Below are 24440 nucleotides of genomic sequence, written 5' to 3' on the forward strand. Positions count from 1 at the left end.
ACTACGCGGCGCTGCCCAATCGTGGCTCGCCTGGCTATGGGGGCGCGGCAGCCGGCGAGGCCCTGTTCCAAGATGGCGGACGACGGTGAGCCAGCAGTGAAGCGGCTGCCGTCGAGGCCCCAGCGATCGTCCGGGGAGCAGAACGATCACGAGCACTGCAGCGATTGCGAGAACGAGGACGAGCACAGCTACAACCGGGGGTAAGAGGGGCCCCGGGCCCCGCGGAGTGGAGCCGGCCCGTCCCATTGAGCGAAGCTGCGGCCGGGAAGTGCGCCTCGCTCCGCCACTCGCGCCTCCTGATTGGCTGCAGGAGGGTATGCCACACTGTGAATGGCCAGCCGCCTTGCCAGTCAAAAGGGGAGGGGCCCATGGGCTGCAGCAGCATGTCTCGCAAGCTAAGCAGGGTCAGGCCTTAGCAGGGCGTGGATGGGAGACTTCCCCGGGGCAGCCTCCAAGGAGTAATGCCGTGTGCACCCAAAGGGGGGGTCGTCTGTGGGCAGGGAGCTTCTGGTGATGCCAGTGCCCCAGTATGAGGGCTGTGGTGTTGCCCCTGCTGGTGCTTGGGTACTGCCACCATTAGCTATGGTGCCTGGGAGAGGCACCTGCTGGAAAGGGAGGCTGAGCAGTCTTGGTCACTGATCATCCTGTGGTGCTGTGCACCAGAGTTAAACCTAGGGCTCTGGCCAGGTTTCAGAGGAGGTAAGTTAATTTGCCCCCCACCCCCCCCGAATTCACCTGCAGTTTCCATCTGAGGTTTTAACTCCCCAACTGCTGCATCTCACTGGTGGGTGAAATGACTCCTGTGCCCAGCCAGCATATCATGTCATGCATATTATGTAAATACAAGTGAAAGGGTCCATATAAATATGACTTGCATCTAATCTTACTAGCCAGGTGCTTTGCATTCTGCATGCTGGAAGGTGTTAAACAACAAATTCCAATATTGTGTGTTACTGTAAAGTGGTTACAGTGTAAAACAGAAGTTTTGTAAACAGTGAGAAATCAAAAGGATCAGGGGTTTTGCAAAAATGTATGTGTCATGGGGCAGCAAAACTGTCATTGCTGTAAGAACATAGAGCACCTACAGCAAGAAAAGAGGTGATGGATCCATGCTCCAGACAAGACTCTGGTTGTAGGTGGATCCTGTTTTTGCAGTAGAGCAGGATGTTCCCAAACTGAGTAACTCCATATTGCTTACCTGGCAGCAATTGTCAGAGGCATTCCTTCCTACTGCCCCAAACTGGTGAGGGTACTTATTATCTGCACAGAGCCTGACTCCTCAGTGTCCATTTCCTGACATACCGGCTCCTCCGCTCTCCATGTTAGTGAGCACGTAGCACACCCCTTGGCTCTGGAGATAGACTAGGAATACTTCATCAAAGTTTCATTCTGAGGTTTTATTCTCATTCTTGGGCAGATGACTAACCTCTGTGCAAGAAAGGCAGTGTCTTTGGGACCTGTATTTGAAACTTGATTTTTTTAGGCCCTGTGCACACTGTGAGAGGAATTGTAGTACCTATGGTCAAGGATTAAACAGGATTTTAGCATGGTTTTCCTGATTAGTGTGAGCCAGGATTTTTTTTCCCCTGTGAAGTATGATGGTGACTAACTCCTTGGGCCTTGTTTAGTCACATAGATCAGGGAAACAAGGCCAGACTTGTGCTACACCAGCTGTGTCTAAATACTTTTGTAGATAGCATGCTTCTGAGTCCAGTTTCTTGTCTAATCTATTGGGGTTTTGTAATGACCTGGTTTTTTATGGAATATTTATGCTGGAGATTTTATCCTACTCAACCTGTCTTTGCTCTTTTGGTACCTAAATAACAGTTTGAGGAAGCTGGGTCATGGATAGAATCATTCTGTTTTGCTGTTTCATATCGGGGATCTGGTTTTGACAGTTTTGGTGTGAAATGCAATTGTAGTGTCCCAGGTATAAGGCTGCTTGTGGCACCCATGTTAGGGCTCTGGTCTCCGCCATCTTCTTATTGCTGCCTACAGTAGGATACAGAAAACATCTGTGATGTGGGCAGCTTAAAGGAGAGACACCCCCATTAAACCCACTGTGTGTGAATTTTAGTTTACACACTGGAGCTGATAGTCACATGTATGACCGCATTTTTCCAGAGGTTCCTGGCTTGTGCTGTGCAAATCTGTGCTTCAGTTGAGTGTCTTTCATATCCTTGACCCCATTCGGTGGTTGGTGCACTATGAGATTTAGAGCAGTCTCTCTTTGTCAGCAGCTTTTATTAGGCAATATCACTTTTGTGAAGAAACCAAAGTTAATAAAAGACCAGACTGGAAATATTGAAGAAGCTTTCTTGTGTCAACACAGCCTTAAAGTAATATTTCATTTGCCTCAGGGTGGGGCCCTGCATCTTAATTTAATAGGGTTAGCTCTGCTGTGGGCTTGGAAGCTGTAATTTCCTTCTCTGACATGATTTGGTTTGTAAGACCAGATCCAAGCAGAAAGGAGAAGCAGGGCTTCATCACTATTGCTGACTCTGCTTTGTGCTTTCTAACGATATTTCCCAGTCAGACTGAGTTTTAAACTCTCAGGCCTTGTATTCAGTAGGGAAGAAAGTCTATTTTTAACCTATTTTAGCATCCTCGTGTGGACAAAGCAAGTTAGAGTTTAAACCCTAACATGGGGAAGCTATAATTACCTTGTCTTCGCTAGAATTTGACAATTAACAGATGAAGTCCTGGTCTACACCTGAAACTCAAGTCAACCTAGCTACATTGCTCAGGTCTGCGAAAAATTTTGCATCCTGATTGCCATAATTAGCTCAGCCTGACCCCTGAGATAGACGTAGCTAGGTGGACAGAAGGATTCTTCGGTTGATGTAGCTATCGGCTCTTGGAGCAGGTGGATTAACAACATTGACGGCAAAACCCTTCCATTGATGTAAAATGTGTCTACATTACAGCAGTAGTATGGGCGTAGCCTAACAAATGTCAAATGTTTGCCGTGTGGAACAGATATCAGGGGTGTCCAGACTAGACTTCGCAAAGGTGTTTGGAAAGTTTAAAACTCATTTTGAGCGGCAATGACGTTAGAAAGCAGAGTTCATAGTGTGGAAGAAAACAAGTCCTCACTCTGTGTTTGTTAGCAACAAGTCAGAGAGAGTTTATTATGAGCAATTGCAAGGGAAGACTGCGGGCGGACAGGGGGTCCCCCTGACCTAGGCAGATCTTCCCCCTACAAGCAGTATAAGACAAGAATTTATACCTTTCCGATACACAAATTCCCGCCAGACAGTACCTTAACTCAATGTTTCTGCTTAAACCAGCATTCCATCCTTATCAACTAAAAGTGAGGCGCGAATCGAAGCGAAAAAACAGCATCTCTTCCAACTCTCGCATTGTTAGGGTTAGGGCTACCTTTCACTCTAGCTTTAAATTGACCAAGACATTTACCCTGCTTTAATTCTGCTTCCACAATAGATATACGGATATTGAATACGTGCCTTGAAGACTCACCCAAACACTCTTCCCCCACAATCAAAGGACTCTGAAAGAGAAAAGACCAAAGAGGAAAAAAACAAAAATTCTGGAATCCCATCTGAGCGGTTTCATTGTTGGAGATTTCTCATGCTCGTATTACACTAACATGCCCACAACTCATTTATCTCGTTACTCGAGCTGCCCACAGTTCATGCGATCAAACAACAAATTGGGGTGGAGAGAAGCATTTTGAAATTCAGCCTTAATATACCACCTGTCACGCAATTGTTTGCTAAATGGACTTGCAAAATGATTCGGGGAGTTCTTTCTCCCCTCAGTGCCCTAGTCCCCATCAAAGGGCCTTTGTGTTTTTGTTTCAAGACTGAAAAAATCCAGGTCTAACTTTATTATTAGCAATAGTGCTGACTGTTTGGTTTTTAAGGGTAGGAAGGCGGTGAACTGAGGCATCTCTGATTTGCTGGTGTATCAGTGCTGTAAAATACCGTCTGAGCCTGTTTCAAAGAGTCTGTGATAAGCTTGAATGGAGAATGAATCTAATTTAATCTTTCCTCTGATCACTGGTTAGTTTTTTTTTAAAAAAGTGTTCCTAGAAAGAAAACAAGACCTGTGCTTGATTATGGTGTCATCTGTAGGAAGCCTGTAAACCATTGTAGCCTTGGTCTGTGGCACAGCGTCCTCCCCTACCACTGTTGTGCTGTGTGCCAGTTGACTGCCACCCTCCACACCTGAGATGGCTGCATTTTGGTGGTGTCTCTTATCAGTATAGGTCAAGAAGTATTTTGACATTGTTTGGGTGTAGAGTGGTCCAGAAGTGGGGATTGTAGCAGGAAACACAATGGTGATGTTCCCGTCTAGAGACTTTGGATTCACACTTGACATGGCTCACATGATGCCCTCTCTAGTGGGCATCAGTGCACAGTGTAGAATCACACAAAGCAACACAATGAGCAACTGTTGTGGGTGTGAAAAGCAGGGGTTTTGCTAGCTGTGGGGAAGGGGAAGCATTACACTACTCCCTTGTGCTGTCTGTACAGGCAGGACCGCAACTGCACCATGAAGGGACGTGTTAGGTAAATCCCCCATCAGAGGAACTCCCTGGAGTTTAGTTTCTAAATGGTATAGAGCAGCGTATCTCAACCTCTTCGATACCAGAGACTGGCTTGCTGCCTTCCGAAAAGGTGTCAGGGAGATCTCCAGGCCCGGCCCTTGAGAAACACTGGTATAGAGCACAATAGCACTTAATGCTGTATTTAAGTTCTTGCTTTCTGTCCCACAACATGTAATCCGCCATCTCGGCAGCCTCTTAAAAATCCCATTCAGCCTTCCTTCTCCCAGCCCTCTGGATTCTAATGAGATTACCTGTGTAAGTATCAGACTTGATTAGCAGTGGGTTTGCCAGGAAGATTTTCAGGCATCTAAATATGGGACAGAAAATGATCTCACTGACTGACTGATGTTTGGGATCCTTTTGAGCAGGGAGCTCAGCTCTGCAGGGGGAGTTTATGTAGGTCCTTCAGTCTGGTATGTGAGCATCTACCACTACATTTCAAGCTTTTGGGGGCTGGGGGAGTTGGAGGAGAACTGAAAGGATTTGGTGCCATTTTCTTTCCTTTATTCTCTGAATTTTTTCTCTCTCTCTTTTTGAGTATCAAAACTCCTGTGACTTGGGTTTGCATTTCAGGTTATGGTCAGAAAAGTGACTATTAAAAAAATAGCTCCTTGTTACCCAATGTATCTCTTCCATCTGTCAAAGTCACACCTGATCCCTTAACTGATGCAAAGTGTTTCTCCTGGTAGCAGCTGATAAAATCAAGGGAGAACATGCTGGAGTCTGCTCTGCTTCATCAGAAGTGTCAGCCAAGCTCTGACATTCTGAGGTAGCAGGACTCTGCGAACACAGGTTGAGTTGGCAGTGCTGGCAGTTTGAAAGAGTCTGTCCCCACCACATGCTCTTGAAAACGAAGGGTGTTGGATCAGAAGTCACATGGGGAATAAACGAGGAGTCTCATGATGGTACTGTCCTGACTTTATAACTAGGGATTTCAGTGACTGTGTGTTTCTAGATTTTGGCTTCGTTTGACATTTCAGTCAGTTTTCAGATAAGGTTGATTATGCTCTTTGCAGTGGATGTCTCCACATCCAGGTAAAATCTAGCCTGGAACCTGCCTGGATAGTTCACTTAAATAATATACCCTGCTTTGTTCGAATGTCAGTTCCAAGGTGGAGATTTCAGCTCCCTTTCCTGTCCCTGCCATGCGCCCGAGATGCTATCCATGGCAAACGGCAGGAGGGAGGGGTGATTCACCAGCTCTTTCACCATGCAACCTTTGCTGCACTCCCCATTGCCTAGAACATCTGATAACCAGATTAATTTCCAGGCAGCAAGCTGGATGGGAGTTGTGATGCAGTAGGGACTGTCTGTGTGGGGAGTGGGAGAGCAGGGGAGGACTTTAGGGGATGGACGATGCCAGGGCCTGTAACCTGAGCTAGGTAAGGGAGGGGAAAGGTCAACACCTTTGCCCGGGAAGGGGACAAAGGAAGGGAGTGGCAGGAGGGAAGCAGTTTGAGTTTGGGCTTGGGGCTGTGTGGGCGGAATTCAGGGGATCCTAGCTAAGATCCAAGCACCCTGAAAGCCCAGAAGGACTCGGTGGAGGGGTCCTGACTGTGCCTGCAAGCTCTGCTGTAACCTGTGTTCCTGTTGTCCAATAAACCTTCTGTTTTACTGGCTGGCTGAGAGTCACTGTGGGTCCCAGGAAGAGGGGTGCAGGGCCGGACTCCCCACACTCCGTGACAACTGGTGGCAGCGGCGGGAGATACTGCACCCTGTGGACGGCGCTTCCTGCAGTAAGTGACTGGGGAGCAGTAAAACGAAGGGGTGACTAACCCCTGGGAGTGTGTGCCCAGTGAGAAGGACTTTGCAGTAACAGGGTCCCCCGGGGGATTGCCGCGAGCGGTCCCAGGGGCGGAGGAGTCTGCAGCTCGACCCTGGCAGAGAGGTGGTGACCTCACGAAGGGCTGGTGCACTAGGGGTCCCCCTGGAAACCGTGGGGAGCGGCGAGCACCCCGGCATGTGAGTGGCCAGCAGGAAGGTGTATGCCAAGCGGCACAAGTGTGACCTGGTGGAGCTGTGCAAGCAGAGGGGGCTGCACCCAGGGAGGCTCAGCAAGGACCAGCTGATTGCCCAGCTGGAGCAGGGAGACTGCACGAATGAACGGAGCCCTGTCTCTGAGGGAAGCAGCCTGGCAGATGCAGCGCAGGCACCAGTGTCTGTCCCCGCTGGGAGTGGTCAGCCGGCGGACGAGGGCTTCCCGAGACCCCCCCTTCCTAGGCCTAGGGGAAGGGCGGGGAGGAGCCCAGTGTATACCGAGGGCACCGTGACACTCCCGGCCAGCAGGGGATCCACCCGGCGAAGCCCACCCCCCAGCAGGGGATCCTCCCGGCAACGCTCGGCATCCATGGAGCGGACGCGGCTGGAATATGAAAGGGAGAAGCTCGAGTTAAAGAAGCAAAAGCTGGAGGAGAAGGCGAAACAGCGCGAACATGAGCGGGAGGAGAAGGAGAAACAGCGTAAACATGAGCTGGAGCTGGCCCGGCTGGCGAGCAGTGGGGCCCTGGCTGCGGTGAGTGAGGGGGGACCCAAGCCTACAAAGAGCTCTGATAAGCACTTGCTGCCCCGGCGTAAGGAGGGGGAGGACATAAATACCTTCCTGACGGCCTTTGAGAATGCCTGCGAGCTGCACAGGGTTGACCCTGCAGACAGGATCGCAGTTCTCACCCCCTTACTGGACTCCACAGCCGTGGAGGTGTACAGCCGACTGAAAGGGGCGGAGGCAGGGGACTACGAACTGTTCAAACAGGCCCTGCTCCGCGAGTTTGGGCTGACTCCTGAGATGTACCGGAAAAAGTTCCGGAGCCAGCGTAAAACCCGTGAGGTCACATACCTACAACTGGTCAACCGGGCGCAGGGGTATGCCCGCAAGTGGACAGCTGGGGCCCAAACTAAAGAGGACCTGCTTGACCTATTCATACTGGAGCACCTGTACGAGCAGTGCCCGTCCGACTTGAGGCTGTGGTTGATGGACCAGAAGCCGGAGAACCCACAGCACGCAGGCCAGCTGGCCGACCAATTTGTGGACAGTTGGGCAGGGGATGGCAGGGAGGAGTCTCGAAGGAGCAAGCCTGCCTCAACGCAGAGAGAGAGTCATCATGGGACCACCCAGCGGGGTCCTATGGAAAACCCCCCCAAAAAGGGAACATCCAGCGGCAGGTCCCTCCGACCCACTCAAGGGGACCCACGAGACATGGGCTGCTATCGCTGTGGCCAATGAGGTCACATACGGGCCCAGTGCCCCAAGCTCAGGGACAGACCAAGCAGACCCAACCCGCAGAGGGTAGACTGGGTAAAAACCCAATCGGAGGAGGGGCTACATTCCCAGGAAAGGGGGGCTGGCAACATACCACCTGTGGATGCTCCAGGCTCCGGGTTTTTGGTTTACCGGGTGGGCGCGGGGCTGCCCCTCCGGAAGGAGTGCATTGTTTCCCTGGAGGTAGATGGGAGGAAGGTCACTGGGTACTGGGACACGGGCACAGAAGTGACGCTGGCCCGGCCCGAGGTAGTGGCCTCAGATCGGATGGTGCCTGACACCTACCTGACCCTGATGGGCATGGGCGGGACCCCATTCAAGGTGCCCATGGCAAGGGTACACCTGAAATGGAGGGCCAAGGAGGGCCCCAAGGATGTGGGGGTACACCGATATTTGCCCACTGACATGTTAATGGGAGGGGACCTCGAGGACTGGCCTAGTAACACCCAGAGTGCCCTGGTCGTGACTCGTAGTCAGAGTCGGCAAAGGGCACTGCACCCTGACAACGGGGAAGATACTCGACCCGAGGTGCAGGACCCTAACCCAGGGAGTGGGGAACGTCCAGGGGCACGGTGCAGAGAGGTTGCGGCCTCAGACCCAGCCAGCAAGAGAGAGCCGGTCCCCATCCCTGTCCCAGCTGCTGAGTTCCAGGCCGAGTTGCAGAAAGATCCCTCCTTGCGGAAGCACCGGGACCGGGCTGACCTTAGTGCGGTACAGACCATGAGGAGAGGTTGCAAGGAGAGGTTCCTGTGGGAGAAGGGGTTCCTGTACCGAGAATGGGCTCCCCCAGGGGAAGTAGAGTCATGGGGGATCAGGAGGCAGCTGGTGGTTCCCCAGAAGTTTCGTCACAAGCTGCTGTACCTGGCCCATGACATCCCTCTCGCCAGGCACCAGGGAATCCAACGCACCAGGCAGAGGCTGCTACAGAACTTTTACTGGCCTGGGGTCTTTACCCATGTCCGACAGTACTGCCAATCCTGTGACCCCTGCCAGAGGGTGGGGAAGGCCCGGGACAAGGGGAAAGCGGCTTTGAGGCCTTTACCCATCATAGAAGAACCTTTCCAGAAGGTGGCCATGGACATAGTGGGACCCCTCAGCAAGATGACCCGGTCAGGGAAGAAATACATCCTGGTGGTGGTGGATTTTGCCACTCGCTACCCCGAGGCGGTGGCCTTGTCTTCTATCGAAGCCGACACAGTGGCAGATGCGCTGCTGACAATTTTCAGCCGGGTGGGGTTCCCCAAGGAGGTCTTAACGGACCAGGGGTCCAACTTCATGTCGGCCCTGCTCCGGTCCTTATGGCAGAAATGTGGGGTCCAGCACAACTGGGCCTCAGCGTATCACCCCCAGTCCAACGGGCTGGTAGAAAGGTTCAACAGGACGCTGAAGATGATGCTAAAAACATTTATGAACCAGCATCCGCAGGACTGGGACAAGTACTTACCTCACCTGCTGTTTGCGTACAGGGAGGTGCCTCAGGAATCTACCGGGTTTTCACCTTTCGAACTGTTGTATGGAAGGCGGGTAAGGGGGCCCCTAGACCAGATGAGGGACGAATGGGAGGGGGAGGCCTCTCCCGAGGGAGAGTCAGTAGTGGAGTATGTCCTGACCTTCCGGGAAAGACTGGCCGAGCTCATGGGCCTGGCCAGGGAGAATCTGGCCCGAGCCCAGAGGAGGCAGAAGGTCTGGTATGACTGCACGGCACAGGCCCGTGCCTTCGCCACCGGAGATCAGGTGATGGTTCTCATCCCCGTGAGGAGAAACAAACTCCGGGCCGCCTGGGAAGGGCCCTTCAAGGTTATCAAGCAACTGAATGAGGTAAACTATGTGGTGGAGCTGTCAAACCGGGCACATCACCGTCGGGTGTACCATATGAACATGATGAAACCATACTATGACAGGGGGAATGTGGTGTTGGCCGTGTGTGGACATGGGGAGGGGCAGGGAGATGACCCCTTACTAGATCTATTCCCTGGGACCAAAGCTGGTTCCCCCCTGGAGGCGATTCCCCTCTCTGATCAGCTGACCCCGCGCCAGCACGCTGAGATCAGGGGGGTGCTGCATCTATACCGACAGCTGTTTTCCAACCAGCCTGGACGCACTAATTTGACTGTCCACTGGGTGGAGACCGGGTCACATCCCCCATAAGATGCTCCCCTTTTCGGGTCACTGGTAAAACTGCCCAGGATCTTGAAAGGGAGGTCAGGGACATGCTGGCTTTGGGGGTGATCCAGCAGTCTTCCAGCCCTTGGGCCTCGCCAGTGGTGCTAGTCCCCAAGAAGGATGGGTCAATCCGGTTCTGTGTGGACTATCGAAAGCTCAGTGCCATCACCGTATCTGATGCCTACCCTATGCCCAGGCCTGACGAGCTCCTAGACAAGCTGGGAGGTGCTCGGTACCTCACCACTATGGATCTTACCAAAGGCTACTGGCAAGTGCCGCTGGACGCAGATGCCAGGCTGAAATCGGCCTTTATCACCCCTCTGGGGCTCTATGAGTTTCTGACCCTGCCCTTCGGCCTCAAGGGAGCACCGGCCACCTTCCAGCGCCTGGTGGATCAGCTACTGAGGGGGATGGAGAGTTTTGCCGTGGCGTATATTGACGACATCTGCGTCTTCAGCCAGACCTGGGAGGACCACATGTCCCAGGTTAAACAAGTCCTGGACCGACTCCGAAAGGCTGGGTTAACAGTAAAGGCTGAGAAGTGCAAGGTGGGAATGGCTGAAGTATCTTACCTGGGCCATCGGGTGGGGAGCGGCTGCCTGAAGCCGGAACCAGCCAAGGTGGAGGTGATCAGAGACAGGCCTTTATTGGGATGGCGGGGTACTATCAAAGGTTCGTGCCCCACTTTAGTGCCATAGCCGGCCCCATCACTGAACTGTGCAAAAAGGGGAAGCCAGACAAGGTGATCTGGACTGAGCAGTGCCAGGAGGCTTTTCGGGTGCTGAAGGAGGCTCTGGTTAGTGGCCCAGTTCTGGCAAACCCAGATTTTGACAAACCCTTTATGGTGTTCACCGATGCCTCAGACACAGGACTGGGGGCGGTGTTAATGCAGGAGGATGAAACGGGGGAGAGACACCCCATCGTGTACCTGAGTAAGAAGCTGCTACCCCGGGAACAAAGCTACGCGGCCATCGAGAAGGAATGCCTGGCCATGGTATGGGCCCTTAAGAAGCTAGAGCCATATCTCTTTGGGCGACACTTCACCGTGTACACCGACCACTCTCCCCTAACCTGGCTGCACCAGATGAAAGGAGCCAACGCCAAGCTCCTGAGGTAGAGCCTGCTCCTGCAGGACTATGACATGGACATGGTCCATGTGAAGGGAAGTGCCAACCTGACAGCGGATGCGTTGTCCCGGAGAGGGGACTCTGAACTTCCCCAGGTCACTGGGCAGAGTGACCCCGCTCAGTTCAGTCTCGAAGGGGGGAGAGATGTGATGCAGTAGGGACTGTCTGTGTGGGGAGTGGGAGATCAGGGGAGGACTTTAGGGGATGGACGATGCCAGGGCCTGTAACCTGAGCTAGGTAAGGGAGGGGAAAGGTCAACAACTTTGCCCGGGAAGGGGACAAAGGAAGGGAGTGGCAGGAGGGAAGCAGTTTGAGTTTGGGCTTGGGGCTGTGTGGACGGAATTCAGGGTATCCTAGCTAGGATCCAAGCACCCTGAAAGCCCAGAGGGACTCGATGGAGGGGTCCTGACTGTGCCTGCAAGCTCTGCTGTAACCTGAGAAATGTCCTACACAAACATGATGACAACATGCTTCCCACCCACCCCATCTGGCAGAGTCTCAGGGTTTACAGGTGATTTGAGGAAATGGAACCCTGTGAGCACTGTTGGGAAGATCCCATTGCTTCAGACAGAAACTTGTTGAGGGCAGATTTGCCCCGTGGCCACGCCAGCACTATTCTAGCCCGTTGGAGTGGGTTCCAGGAGCTCGTGAGAAGCTGCAGGTGTACTGTGGTGCCATAGGAAAGCAGGCACTCTCTGCACTGTTACGTCAGCAAACTCCAGCTGCATTGGCACTAAAATGGCCTCTGGCACCAGTCTGCTGCCTGGAGCGCATCCGAGTGTGGGCATGAAGGGCCTTGTCTGTGTGCATGGTGAGCACATGGGTCTGAAGATGTTAAATGTCGCTCGTGTAGACAAGGCCGATGTTTGTTCTCCAGCACCCAAGTGGAGAAAGAAGAGCCTTGGGGTTTTACATAGCACGGGAAGGAAAGAGTAGATTCTGAGACAGATCAGGATTCTTGTTTGATTATCCTACTTCCCCTTGGCCTACAAGCCCTGTGTCTCTTGATCAGTTTTGCCCTTAATTACCGAGGCTGCAGTGTGAAGGTCGTGAAGGTCCCATCTGCCTTATAGGGCGATTATCCCTTTGAACACCAATGCAGATATTTCTGTCGTCCAGGAGCATGCGTTGCCCCATAGTGCAGGTAGCCTCGCTGGGCCCCAGTAAGTATTCACCTAGAAATGGCAGGTCTCTAGTTATTCTCCCTGGGTGTCTTCCATATCGCAGCTGCTCCATTTGCAGATCAGGACAGGGTTCTTTTAACTGCTTCCCCTCCAAAACCCAGTCTGGCAGCCGGAAAATCAAGCTGTTTTGTTTCTGCTTCATACGTCTGCCAGCCACCACCAGCAACAGGCATTGCAGGGTCTGCACTCACCCAGTAGTTTGATCCATGAGACAAATCGGAGCCCAGCCTGCTCTTCCATGCAGGTGCTGATGGGAAACAAGCAGAGATGCACAGAGTAGGTCTGGGCAGGAGCAGGGAGCTGCTTTAGAGGCTCTGGGCTAGAAGATCGCTCTGAGGCTTGATCGACATAATATCAGTCCTTAGTGGTGTGAAGAATCCAAACCCCCTGAGCATGGTAGCTATGCTGGCCTCAGCCAGCGAAGTGAATGGAAGAATGTCCCTGTCACTTGAGGAGGTGATGTTCCTACACAGGCAGAAAAGGCCCTTTGCCCCTGTGCTACGCAACAGGGTTACATCTGCGTAATACAGCAGCTCAGCCGTGCGCGTGGAGTTCCTGTAGGACAGGCACCGCCCAAGACATCCATGGTTTATAGTAACTGTGGGTGAATCAAGTGCACGTTACTGGTCCTGCACTGTGTAGTAGAAAGGTGACTCCTTCCTGCTCTGTCTGAAGGTGCGTTCAAACATCCTTTGCGGCAAATACACCGAGGCCTGTGACCAGATCTGTCATTTGAATTCTCTGTGAGCAGGTTGGGCGAAATTCACTGTGCACATTTTAAAATCATTTTTTTTTTTGGTTAAATCGGCATAACCTGCAGCTGTGCCCGTCTCTGGCTGGGATCTCAGGGCTGGCACAATAAGCAGAGATGTAGGAGAACTCCAAGGAATATTTGAACTGCTTTAGGAAGTGGCCTTGATTAATTTCCTCTTAGTCCACCCCGCCACACTGCCCCAGAACACCGTGCAGGTCCTGTGTTTCTGGAGGTGGCATCTTGCCACTGAGACCTGCACTACACAGCATTTATAGGTCTCACCAGTGAGGCAGGTGAACTACATTCCCATTGTACCGATGGTGAAACTGAGGCACATGACGGTGAAGTGACTTGCCCAAGGTCACCCAGCAAGCACTGGCAGAGCTCAGGACTTTCGCTTTTCAGTCCCCTCTTAAACCTCCAGATCAAAACACCCCTGAACCTGGGCTCCTCTCACTGGTCGTCATTAAAGGTACCAATGAATAAGTTTTGCAGGAGTTGGGCAGGTACCCCCTGTGTTTTGGCAAACTCACAGTGCTCCCATTCTGTCTCCTCTAAATGCTGCTGTGTTGCCTGGACGGTTTTAAGCTATTAAGTGCGGTTCCACTTTGCGAAGTGACCATACAAATGGTCTGGTGGGTGAGGCCCACGTTTTGTCTGAATGATTTCTGCATAAAATGTGCTGTTTGCAAAGGAAAAGATCCTCCCCCACCCCCACTCTTGACCTAGCAACCTGCTTTCAAATCTGCCGAGCTGCTCAGAAAAGAAACGACCAAGAGCCTCCAATTTGGGCTTTGAGAGCCCATCAGCAGCAGAGATCCTCCAGGCCAAGTTAGTGTAACTGAGTAGGAATCTTTCCCAGGCAAATGCCATCAAGGTCTGCCGACTGCAGGCTTTTCTTAGGGAGCTGCTTTTTGGCTGTGAAGACGTGGCCCAGATGTGCACTGATGCAGCAGTGTCTTCCCAAGGCTGCAGGGTTCCAGTGTGGCTGCTGGAGACTTGCCCAGCTGCAGCAGTGACAGCTGATTAGTCTTGTCAAGTTTCACTGCCTTGTGGGCAGCCCTGAAACCAACAAGAGTTGGGTCAGTTTCACTCAGGAGAGAGTCTGAATGCAGCTGGGTGCTGTATTGACTTGAATGTACTTTCAACTCGCTCTCCTCTTTTAAAACTGTAACTTCCTGCATCTCTCCAGTGTTTGCTAAACCTTCTCCTGCACGGCTTCCAGTGTGTCCCAGTGCTCTGCCCTGCTCCGTTCACTTGTCTCTTGTAGCGCGTCAGCTCCTCGGTTAATCCCAGTCCCGCGCTGAGCTGTGTACAGGTGGAGCTGCTCCTGCACAGCCCTGTTGTTGTCAGTGGGGCCCGTGGACGGGCAGGCGGCTTGGTGTGGAATCAAAGTCTTAGCCTGACAGCAGTGACTGCTCATCGCTGTAAGGCCATAGCTACACTGGAGAGTTGCAGCGCTGGTGGTGGGTTTACAGCGCTGCAACTTACTCCCCGTCCACACTTGCAAGGCACATACAGCGCTGCATCTCCCTGGCTGCAGTGCTGGCTGTACTCCTGCTCTGGCTGGGGTATAAGGATTGCAGCGCTGCTCCGCAAGTGTGGCCACCAAAAGCGCTGTTATTGGCTTCCGAGGTATTCGGAGGTATCCCAGAATGCCTGTTCAGCCACTCTGCTGTTTTGTTGTGAACTCCGGGTTCTTAGAGCTGCTTATCTAAAAAACAAACACAGCTGGTTTGCTGGAGCAGAGGCAGGCAGGGGGATTCCTTTGGAATATTAGTGTTTGCTTGAGGAGAGAAGCAACGTGGCGGGGAGGAAGGGGGAGTCTGTTTTGGAGCAGCTGCTTATCTGGTCTGAAGGCTATTTGCATTTAGTGAATAAGAGAGGGGTGGGGGAAGGGCTTGAAGCTTTTAAAATGATTGAAGGTTGGTGCTGTGTATCTTCCAGTCCTTAGAACTTGCAAGGCAGGGAGCTGACAGTGTCAGCTCCAAAAATCCACTCTGACTCCTCCACACTCTGTGTCACACTCCACCCCACCCCCCTCTTTTGAAAAGCACATTGCAGCCACTTGAACGCTGGGATAGCTGCCCACAATGCACCACTCCCAACAGCACTGCAAATGCTGCAAATGTGGCCACACTGCAGCGCTGGTAGCTGTCAGCGTGGCCACACTGCAGCGCTTTCCCTACACAGCTGTACGAAGACAGCTGTAACTCCCAGTGCTGTACAGCTGTAAGTGTAGCCATACCCTAAGTTCAGGGACTCAGTGAGCATCCACAAGGGTGCTCTCAAATGATGGAGTCAGTTTCTCCATCTGTCCCACCCCAGCCACCACTCAGCTCTTTGCCCCACGTACAGAACATGTAAAATGTACCAGCCCTAGTAGCCGGAGGACTGAAGGGAGCTGCGCTCTCAGGAGCAATGCACAGGGCAGAAGCCAGGCTCTGGAAAGGAAGGATGGCTGCGTGGTTCGGCCCTAGCCTGGGACGCAAAAGATTAATCAGCTGTCACCACAGGCTTCCTGCGTGACCTAGGATGGTGAAGCACTGGAATGGGTTCCCTAGGGAGGTGGTGGAATCTCCTTCCTTAGAGGTTTTTAAGGTCAGGCTTGACGAAGCCCTGGCTGGGATGATTTAGTGGGGATTGGTCCTGCTTTGAGCAGGGAGTTGGACTAGATACCTCCTGAGGTCTCTTCCAACCCTGATATTTTGTGATTCTATGACCTTGGGTAGACAGTCTCTCTGCCTTGTAGTGGGACAGTAGCACTGCACTACCCTCCAGCGTGTGAGGGACTCCCAAGTCTACGGCCACACCTGGTCTGTGGGACCGTCCTGCCCGGCCCCTGAGCTCCTGGCCCCTCCCCTGCTGTCCCCTCTCCCGCGCAGCCTCAGCTCGCTGGCTCCGGCGCAGTGCTCTGAGCGGCGGGGCTGTGAGTTGGGGCAGCACAGCTGCAGAGCCCGGCCTGAACTGATCTCTGTGCTGCGCGATGGTGGCGGTGCGGCTGGCTTCGGCTGGGCGGTGCGGCTGTAGCGCCACCAGCCGCCGGTGCTCCAGGCAGTGCAGTAAAGGGGCAGGGAGCAGGGGGGGCTGGATAGAGGGCAAGGGAGTTCAGAGTGGTGGTCAGTGGGTGGGGGTGTGAATAGGGGTCGGGGCAGTGGTGGGGGAATAGGGTTGAATGGGGGCAGGGGACAAGGGGGTAGTGAGGAAGGAGGAGGAGTTAGAGGCAGGGGTTATGGGGGCAGTTGGGACAGGGGGTGGGGCTGTGTGTGGATGGGGCAGGGTCCCGGGGGCGGGGGGGGTGGGCATCAGGGAAACAGGAGGGTGGATGGGGAGGAGTCCCGGGGGGGGGGCAGATAGGAGGTGGGAGCGCGCCCATGACTCTCCGCCGCCCCCCACTGGCCCTCCATGCACTTTCCAAAATCCAATGTGGCCCTCAGGGCAGAAAGTTTGCCTGCCCCGATCTAAGGGCTTGGCTACACTTGCAGATGTAGAGTGCTGGGAGTTAAACCCGCCTTCGGAGAGCGCAGCAGGGAAAGTGCTGCTGAGTGTTTACACTGTCAGCTGCCAGCGCACTGGCGTGGCCACCTTCGCAGCTCTTGCAAGGCCACAGAGCTATGCATTGTGGGTAGCTATCCCAGCATGCAAGTGGCTGCAACGTGCTTTTCAACTGGGGGAGTAGAGTGGAGTGTGACAGGGAGTGTGTTGTGTGCATGTGGGGGGGAGAGAGGGTTTTTGGGGTGCTGAGTGTCAGCGTGCTGTCTTGTAAGTTCAGACCACCCCCCACTCACAGCAAGCAGCACTGCACAGTAATGGTTGCTTTGTCTCGGAGCAGATAAGCATGCGGCTGTCAGAAACGGAGCTTTCACAGGGCATATCCGCATGCCTGCAGTGATTCCAAAACAATGACAAGAGGGGCCACTTGACTTCAGGGGATTATGGGACCTTTCCCAAGGCTGATCAGAGTGCAGTAGAGCAACACCTCGGTCACACTGACGCCCGGCGTTTCAGCCAGCGCGCACCAAGTGTGAACCTCACCGAGTTGGAGTACCAGGAGCGCTCTAGCTGTGGAGTCAGAGCGCTCTACGTGCCTTGCCAGTGTGGCAGGCACCCGGGGCTGCTTTAATGTGCTCTAACTCGCCAGTCTAGCCATAGCCTTAGATAGGCAGGGAAGAGGAGAGGAAAAGGAGCCCACTCCTTGGCCCCAGAGCCCCCTGATTGCTGGGAGGGTGGTGGGGGCCTCTGCTGATCATTGTTTCCCTCTGTCCCCGATTTTCGTTCTGCTGGCCCAGTGAATAGCTCCAGCACCGCCTGCCGCTGTTTCACTTCCTGGCTGAGCAAAGCCAGGTGTGACACTCGGCTCGGTGGTGTCTGTCTCTTGAACACCGTATCTGATCAATTCCCAAGTGTCGGGAATGTTCTAGGCACCAGGGGGCAAAACCCTATCGATTTAGATGCAAACCAAAAGTTTTTACCCTGGCTGGTGAGCTTAGGACTTACAGGACTGGGAACTGTAACAAAATCTCTCCTTGGGCATGTCTTGCCCAGTGCAGATAATAGCCAGTTTGGGAGTCTGACACCCAGAGAAATGCTCTGTGTTCTGGTGTCTGCAAACCAACTGGCCCGTGAGCTCGGCAGGGGCCTCCCTGGGATTCGCCGCTCTTGGTGCGGTTCTGGGGCGGGAGGGCGGAGGGCTGCTGGCTGAATGTACAGCCAAGTTGCCTCTTCTCCCCACTTGCTGCAAAACATCCCCCTGCTGGCTTCCTCCGGGGTCCCCTGCCGCTCGCTCTGAGTGGCGGCTGGCTGGGCCTGTGCTGCACGACATCTGGCACCTGGCCTGCCTAGCAGTGCTGTGTGATTGGGCTATGAGGTGTCTGACCTTCCGAAGGGGCCGGCTGGTTCCCTGGGGACAGTGTAAAGCATTTCAAGAGGAGCTGGTGGGCATGTGTCACCTGAATTACAAGGAGCAAAAGACGTCTTGCTCTCCCCTCGCCTCATGTGAAGGGCCCTACCAAATTCATGGGTCATTCTGATCAAGGTCACGGTCCTAGGATTTTGAAAATCATTAATTTCATGGTTTCAGATATTTAAGTCTGAATGTTCAGGGTGTTGTAACTGTAGGAGTCCTGACCCAAAAGGGGGCGGGGGGATCACAAGGTTATTGTAAGAGGGTCATGGTATTGCCACCCTTATTTCTGCACTGCTGCTGGCAGGGCGCTGCCTTCAGAACTGGGCTCCCAGTTAGCAGCCGCCGCTCTCTGGCCACCCAGTTCTCAATGCAGCGCAGAAGTAAGGGTGGCAATAGCGCAACCCCCCTACAATATCCTTGCGACCCCCCTGTGACCTCCTTTTGGGTCAGGACCCCCACTTTGAGAAACGCCGGTCTGCCCTGTGAAATCTGTATAGTACAGGGTAAAAGCACACAAAAGACCAGATTTCATGGTCCATGACACATTTTTCATGGCCATGAATTTGGTAGGGCCCTAGTCATATGCCTCCTGTAGCCCTTGTGTTCAAGGTCCCTTTGGTGGAACAGGAGGACGTTCTAGGACTGCTAACCTCCTGTCTGGCCTCCCTGACTGCCCTGCCCACTGCTCAGCTCCTGAGGTGTCGGGATGTTTTGGGGAAGGGCTAGTGATCTGCCTCCAAGGGTTACTGCAGAAAGGTGTGACCCTCGAATTGGCTACCTCCAACCGTGTCGAGTCAGTGTTACACTGCACAGAGCGGGACATCTTTCCTGTTCTTCTACGTTTTGCCCTTTGTGTTTTGTTCAGATCCTGCAGGTTAGTTCCTGTGGTTTTGAGGAGCAGCTGAGGGTTAATGTGGTTTTCAGGTGCAGTGGCTGAAGGTCGTGGGTTCGAGTTTCATGCTATCTCACTGAAAGGCCAGCTCCAGTTTACCCAGCTGTAAAATGGGCACCTGATCCTTCAGGTCAGGGCACTCAAAGGCCCTCGGACGTGATGCTGGCCACTCCCTTTGGTACTGTTGGCTATGAAACTGAGGTGCTTTAGCCACATCAGCCCGATGAGCCATTGTCATGGGGAGCTCGGAGGTTTAAGGAGGGGTGTGGAGATTGGCTTGTGTCTCGGGGTTCTTAGTTACCAGCATTCCCTGTGCCGCCTGTCTCCCGGGCACCTACTGATTGCTCTGTGCCTGGGTGGGGAGTCTCTGAACCCTCCACAGAAGCTGTGCCGCTGGTCTGGATGTACCAGTGCAGAGTATGAGCCAGATCTATTAACTTACCCAAGTTGCTGAGTTAAAGCAAGAAGAACAGAACATTCCCTACGTGGTGGCGGGCAGTTCACAGATTGTCTCCGCTAAGTTAGTGTACGTTTCAGTCTCTGCACCCCAACCCCTGCCAATACAATGGTGCCCTCGGGGGCCATGTAGATTGTCCAGCCCAGGAGAGAGCATGGCAGAGCCGGGGGCAGAACATCCCCACGAGAGGCAGCTCTCAGAGGAGTCTAGATGAATCCAGAGTCTGAGCAGCCTCAGGAAACGCTGTGATATCGTCCTCTTTGATGAGGTTTTTCCCTCCTAACTGGAACAGTGTTCACAGCGTCGGCCATTCCCACCCCTGTACCCCACGGAGCACTTTCCGGGGGGGAGGAGCCCCAGCCTCTGCCCCCTAGGAACTTCCTCTCGCCAGTCTGGGTCAGGCAGGAGGTGCTCACACCTGCAGCGCTGGGCAGCGGGACCAGCCTGAAGAAGGATGAATATTTTTAACTTTCCTTTATTGGAGGCTTTATCTGGGAAGCGCCGTCGCTAAGAAAGGGGCTTGAAACTAGCCCATGAACTGCACTCTTGGCTGCATTCCTTGTTCGGATTATTCAGGCTCCCGGAGCAGGTGTGATGCATCTTCGGGTCTGACTTAGAACAGGGAGCCCTTTATTCTCTGTAGAGCTGCACAGACTGTATAAATGTCCTCAGGAAAAGCTCCAGTGATGTTTACTTTGTTCCCTAGTGGCTTAAGTCCAGTGGATGACAGTGGAGCCAAAAAGAAGAAAAAGAAACAGAAGAAGAAGAAAGAGAAAGGAGGAGAACAACTTGATCTGGCTCAGGATCAGCCAGTAAAGGTAAACTGACCCCTGAGCATTGGGCTGGTGGCTTGCTCCCCCGGATGAGAGCCTGCCCTTTGGAGAGAGAATATATCCCACGTGCGTCTCTCCAGTGTGACTCATGGGTGGGGAAAGAGGCTACCGATGCTGAGACCTGCCCATGGCATTCTGTTACTCAGAGCTCAAAGACTTAGGGCCCTCTCCAAGCCTGGATCCAGGTCCCAGAACTCCCACTAATGCTGGCAGATGTTTGTGGGCAGATCTGGGCCTGGACACGACCCTTTGCTAGGAAATCCAAGCTAGTGCCGGTGCTGTGGTAAGCATGCCCAGTCTGGCACTGGTGGCCAGTCAGCTGCCGCCTTGCTGTGAGGTGGCCAGGAGAGGCTCGCTGGTCTCAGCGCCAGCCAGACCCTTCCACCGCCTGCCAGCGTCCCTTCCTTGCCCGCACTGGAGACAGGGCCAGTATTTTCTGCTTTTTGGACAACATCTGAACCTGATTTGCTCAATTCAAGGGGCTTCAAACTGTCTGCACTCCAAACCCCAAAGCAGTGAACTCCAGTCCCACAATCAAATTAAATTGCAGTAGGAGCGGTTTAGGTTGGATGTTAGGGATATCTTCCTACTTGTCAGGGTGGTTAAGCACTGGGATAAATTGCCTAGGGAGGTGGTAGAATCTCCATCATTGGATATTTTTACGAGCAGGTTAGACAAACACCTGTCAGGGATGGTCTAAATATTCCTTAGTCCGGCCTTGGGTGCAGGGGACTGGACTGGAGACCTCTCGGGGTCCCTTCCAATTCTGTGATTCTAACCCTTTGGGTCCCCCCAGGGACTGTGGGTGCGTGGAGTGTGATGGGGGAGAGGAGGGTGCTGCTGGCTGGGGGGCAGTAGGAGTGGCTGCTGCTGGCTGGGTTGCGCTCTCCCTCCCCTGGGCCTGTGCTGTGCAGCGCTCCTGGAGAGGAGCTGGAGAAGCAGCAGGGACTGTGTTTGAGGCAGCTGACTCCTCACCACCTTTAAGCAGCACTTCTCAGCAGCAGCACTGGATGCGGGGGCTAGGTGGCTGGGGAGGAGAAGGGGGAGAAACTGCCATAAGACACGCTGTGGCCTGGTGTCTAGGGCATTGGACTGGGGCTCTGTGAATCCCAGGTTCTGTTCCCGGCTCTGTCACTGACTGGGCAAGTAACAGCCCCTCTTGGGGGCCTTTGGTCTTTGCATGGTAAATTCCTGTTCTGTGTGCGGACAGCTCTGAGCGCAATGGGCTCCTGATCTCAGCTGGAGCCTCTGGGCCTTATCCTAGTACAAATGCTGCGTCACTAGAGAGGCGGTGCGGGGGCTGGGCAGGGCAAGAGGAGGAGAGGGAGGGCCATGCTGCTGCGCTCATTTCCCATGGCCGTGGTGTTTTGCTGCTGTTTGCATCACCTAACAGCTCAGCTGGCAGCCGCGATTCCCAGTTTGCGAAGCCCTGGCTGAATAAGAGGTGAAAGATGGGGCCAAAGCAGATCTCACCATGACAGCCAGTGTTGGTGTGTGTCTGCTGGCTGCTCTTCTAGCCCAAAGGGAGGCCTTGAGGATGGCTTGCTTCCCTTGTCCTGCTGGCCCCTGGGCTCCCCTGCCTGCACTTGATGGTTGCTTAATAACAGACGTGCCTTGGACACAGCTAACATCCTGGAGACGGGGGTGCATGCTGATGTCATTCCACACAGCATTGTGGGAGAGACACGAGCAGGACAGGCAGTGATATTCTTTGTGCTCCCTGCACCTCCTAATTCCCCATCCCCTCATCAAATGCCCGGAACCAGTCCAGGCACAGGTGGCAGGACCTGCCTTCTTGTCTGTTTTAGCCTCAGACTCCAGGAGCCGACAGAGTCTGGTAGCATGGCTCACTGCTCTGTCTTCATGTGCCCCTTTCTCTGCTACTCAGGTGAAGCTGCCAGCCGAGAGGATCCAGGAGATTCAGAAAGCCATTGAATTGTTCTCAGTGGGTCAGGGACCTGCCAAGACCATGGAGGAGGCCAGCAAGCGCAGCTACCAGTTCTGGGACACACAGCCGGTACCCAAACTAGGTATGTACCTTATGGGCATCCTTCCTCTGTTTGCATGTCCTGGATCCCTTCACCTCGACCATGGCTGTGTCACTGTGTCCTGGGTGGTGGTAAACTCCAGACTTCTGCATCCGGAGTTACCTAGCCCAGCCTTGCCTTGGTTGATCAATATTTCTCATTCTCTTTTTATCTTCATACTCATCTGTCCCTCATCACTATAACTGGACTCTATCCTCCCAGCTCCCATGTGAGATAGGGAAACCTTATCTGTGTTTTACAGATGGGAGAAACTGAGACGCGAGGAGACTAAAGGACTGGCCCAAGGTCACATTGGGAGTCTCTGTCAGAGTCAGGAAGTGGACTCAGGTGTTCTGAGTCCCATTCTAGTGCCTGATCCACTAGCCTGTTTCCTTCCATTGTGTTTCACTATTGTCATGGGGCAGATAGGTGACAGACTTGTACCAGGGCTAGTACATTATCATAACTAACTCACAAGGCCCTCTGTCAAGATTCTCCATTTGGACCCATCGCCTTAGTATTTGGGCAGGCCTAGGTGGGTTTCCTTCATTTTGTTATTCTTCTATAATAACACCACCACCCGGACCAACCCAAGCACAGTCAGGCTGTCAGGGAGACCCAACATTTGAAACATAAATTACCAAGATCCCAAAGGCCCCACTTAAGTTGGTATAAGTTTGCAGTTGAAAATAATCTTTTTAAAGTCAGAGCCATAACATTTGCTCATATTTGTTTTGTCAGTGGAAACTGCTGGTTCCAAGTTCCTTTAGCAATTAAACCAACCCTGAATTTGATCAGTTTTGCCAAGTTCCAAGGAAGATTGCTGAGATCTCCACAGGCCATATTCAAGTCTCTCTTAATTTAACTTGTTGTTTCAAATCCCTTCTTCTCCTATTCAAGTACTTGAATAAGGAAGTGTTATTTACCCCTTCATATTACAATGAACCAGGGGTCACCCAACAAAATTAATAGTCAGAAGGTTTAAAATAAACAAAAGGAAGAACCTTTTCATATAACGTACAGTCAACCTGTGGAACTCATTGCCAGGGGAAGTTGTAAAGGCCAAAAGTATAACAGGGTTTAAAAAAGACTTAGACAAGTTCATGGAGGACAGCTCCATCGATGGCTGTTAGCCAAGATGGTCAGGGACACAACCCGATGCTCTGGGTGTCCCTAGTCTGGCTGCCAGAGGCTGGGAGCGGCCAACGGAATGGATCACTAGTAAACTCCTCTGTTCTGTTCACTCCTGTGAAGCTTCTGGTGCAAGCCCCTGTTGGAGGACAGGACACTGGGCTAGTAGGACCATTGGTCTAACCTAGTCTGGCCATTCTAATGGTCCCATCACAACTTGGGGGAGTCAATGATTGGAGCGGGACTCAGGGCACATTGTTCAGTGTGTGTGTGTGTGTGCGTGCGTGTGTGTGTTTTCAATCCCTTGCACGGAAAGGGACCTGCTGAACCTAAACCAGCTCACGCTGCTGAGCCACAAGTCTGCAGTGCTGCCTTGCCGCCTGGGTAGGGTACAGGACTGTGGCCCCCTGTCGTTTAGAAGATGAGCTGTAGTGGGACTGGTCACCACACGCTGCATCCCTCTGCTGGTGCCATGGATGAGCGAGTGTCTTCACCCTCCCAGAGTCGTGCTTCCTGGCCTAGCTGGCCCAGTGGTCAGCCGGCAGGTGTCCAGCTACAGTGTTTGCAGGCGCTGCACATTTTGCTGGCCAGGTGAAGGAGTCTTGCTAGAAATGTACGAATGTAGCAGCACTTTGGGCCTCTGAAAATGCCGGGATCTCCAAGCACTTTGTACGTACTCGTTAATCTGCTTCCCTGTTCCACAGCAGGGACATTGAGACACAGACTTTGCACCAGTGTCACAGCAACGCTGGCAGAGCTGGTAATCAAATCCAGGAATCCTGACGCCCACTAGTCTGCTCTCAATCTCTCAACATAAGGGAAAAGCAGTAAATCTCTTCAGCAGGGCGGGATCGTGCCAAGAAGTCTGATCTGCTCATACTTCAGCTGGCCTGGCCGTTATCTCTGGAGTTGTTGTTTGGAAAAGCATCAGCTTCCCCTGGTAAAACTTGTGCTGACCCTGTTCGGAAGGGGATTGCACACTAATAACTGTCTGAGACTTGGTGAGTGTGCACTGAAATGATGCTGTCCAGTAATAAGCCATTCCTCTATCCTGGCCAGAAAGCTCAGCTGATGAATGGTTTTGAAAGGAAAAGACGCTCTTTGATGTAGAGAGCCGTGTCTCTGGAAGGACTTTGC

The 24440-nt window shown here is 53.1% G+C and overlaps 1 protein-coding gene and 1 long non-coding RNA gene across 2 annotated transcripts in view; both read left to right on the forward strand.

Annotated features, from left to right (window-relative positions):
- The first annotated feature begins 30 nt into the window (after positions 1–30).
- Positions 31–24440, forward strand: part of NMT1 (N-myristoyltransferase 1) — a 41305-nt gene continuing 16895 nt past the window's right edge. Inside the window, exons 1-3 of the mRNA XM_030541570.1 lie at positions 31–200; positions 20019–20130; positions 22034–22175. Of these exons, the coding sequence (XP_030397430.1) occupies positions 37–200; positions 20019–20130; positions 22034–22175 (418 nt within the window). The 5' untranslated portion in view covers positions 31–36. The remainder of the gene's footprint in view (positions 201–20018; positions 20131–22033; positions 22176–24440) is intronic.
- Positions 295–3971, forward strand: LOC115639157. The gene is made up of 2 exons (XR_003997617.1): positions 295–699; positions 3445–3971. It is a non-coding gene; the product is annotated as an uncharacterized LOC115639157 (long non-coding RNA).

The sequence above is a fragment of the Gopherus evgoodei genome, chromosome 23, assembly GCF_007399415.2.
Source record: "Gopherus evgoodei ecotype Sinaloan lineage chromosome 23, rGopEvg1_v1.p, whole genome shotgun sequence".
NCBI lineage: Eukaryota > Metazoa > Chordata > Testudines > Testudinidae > Gopherus > Gopherus evgoodei.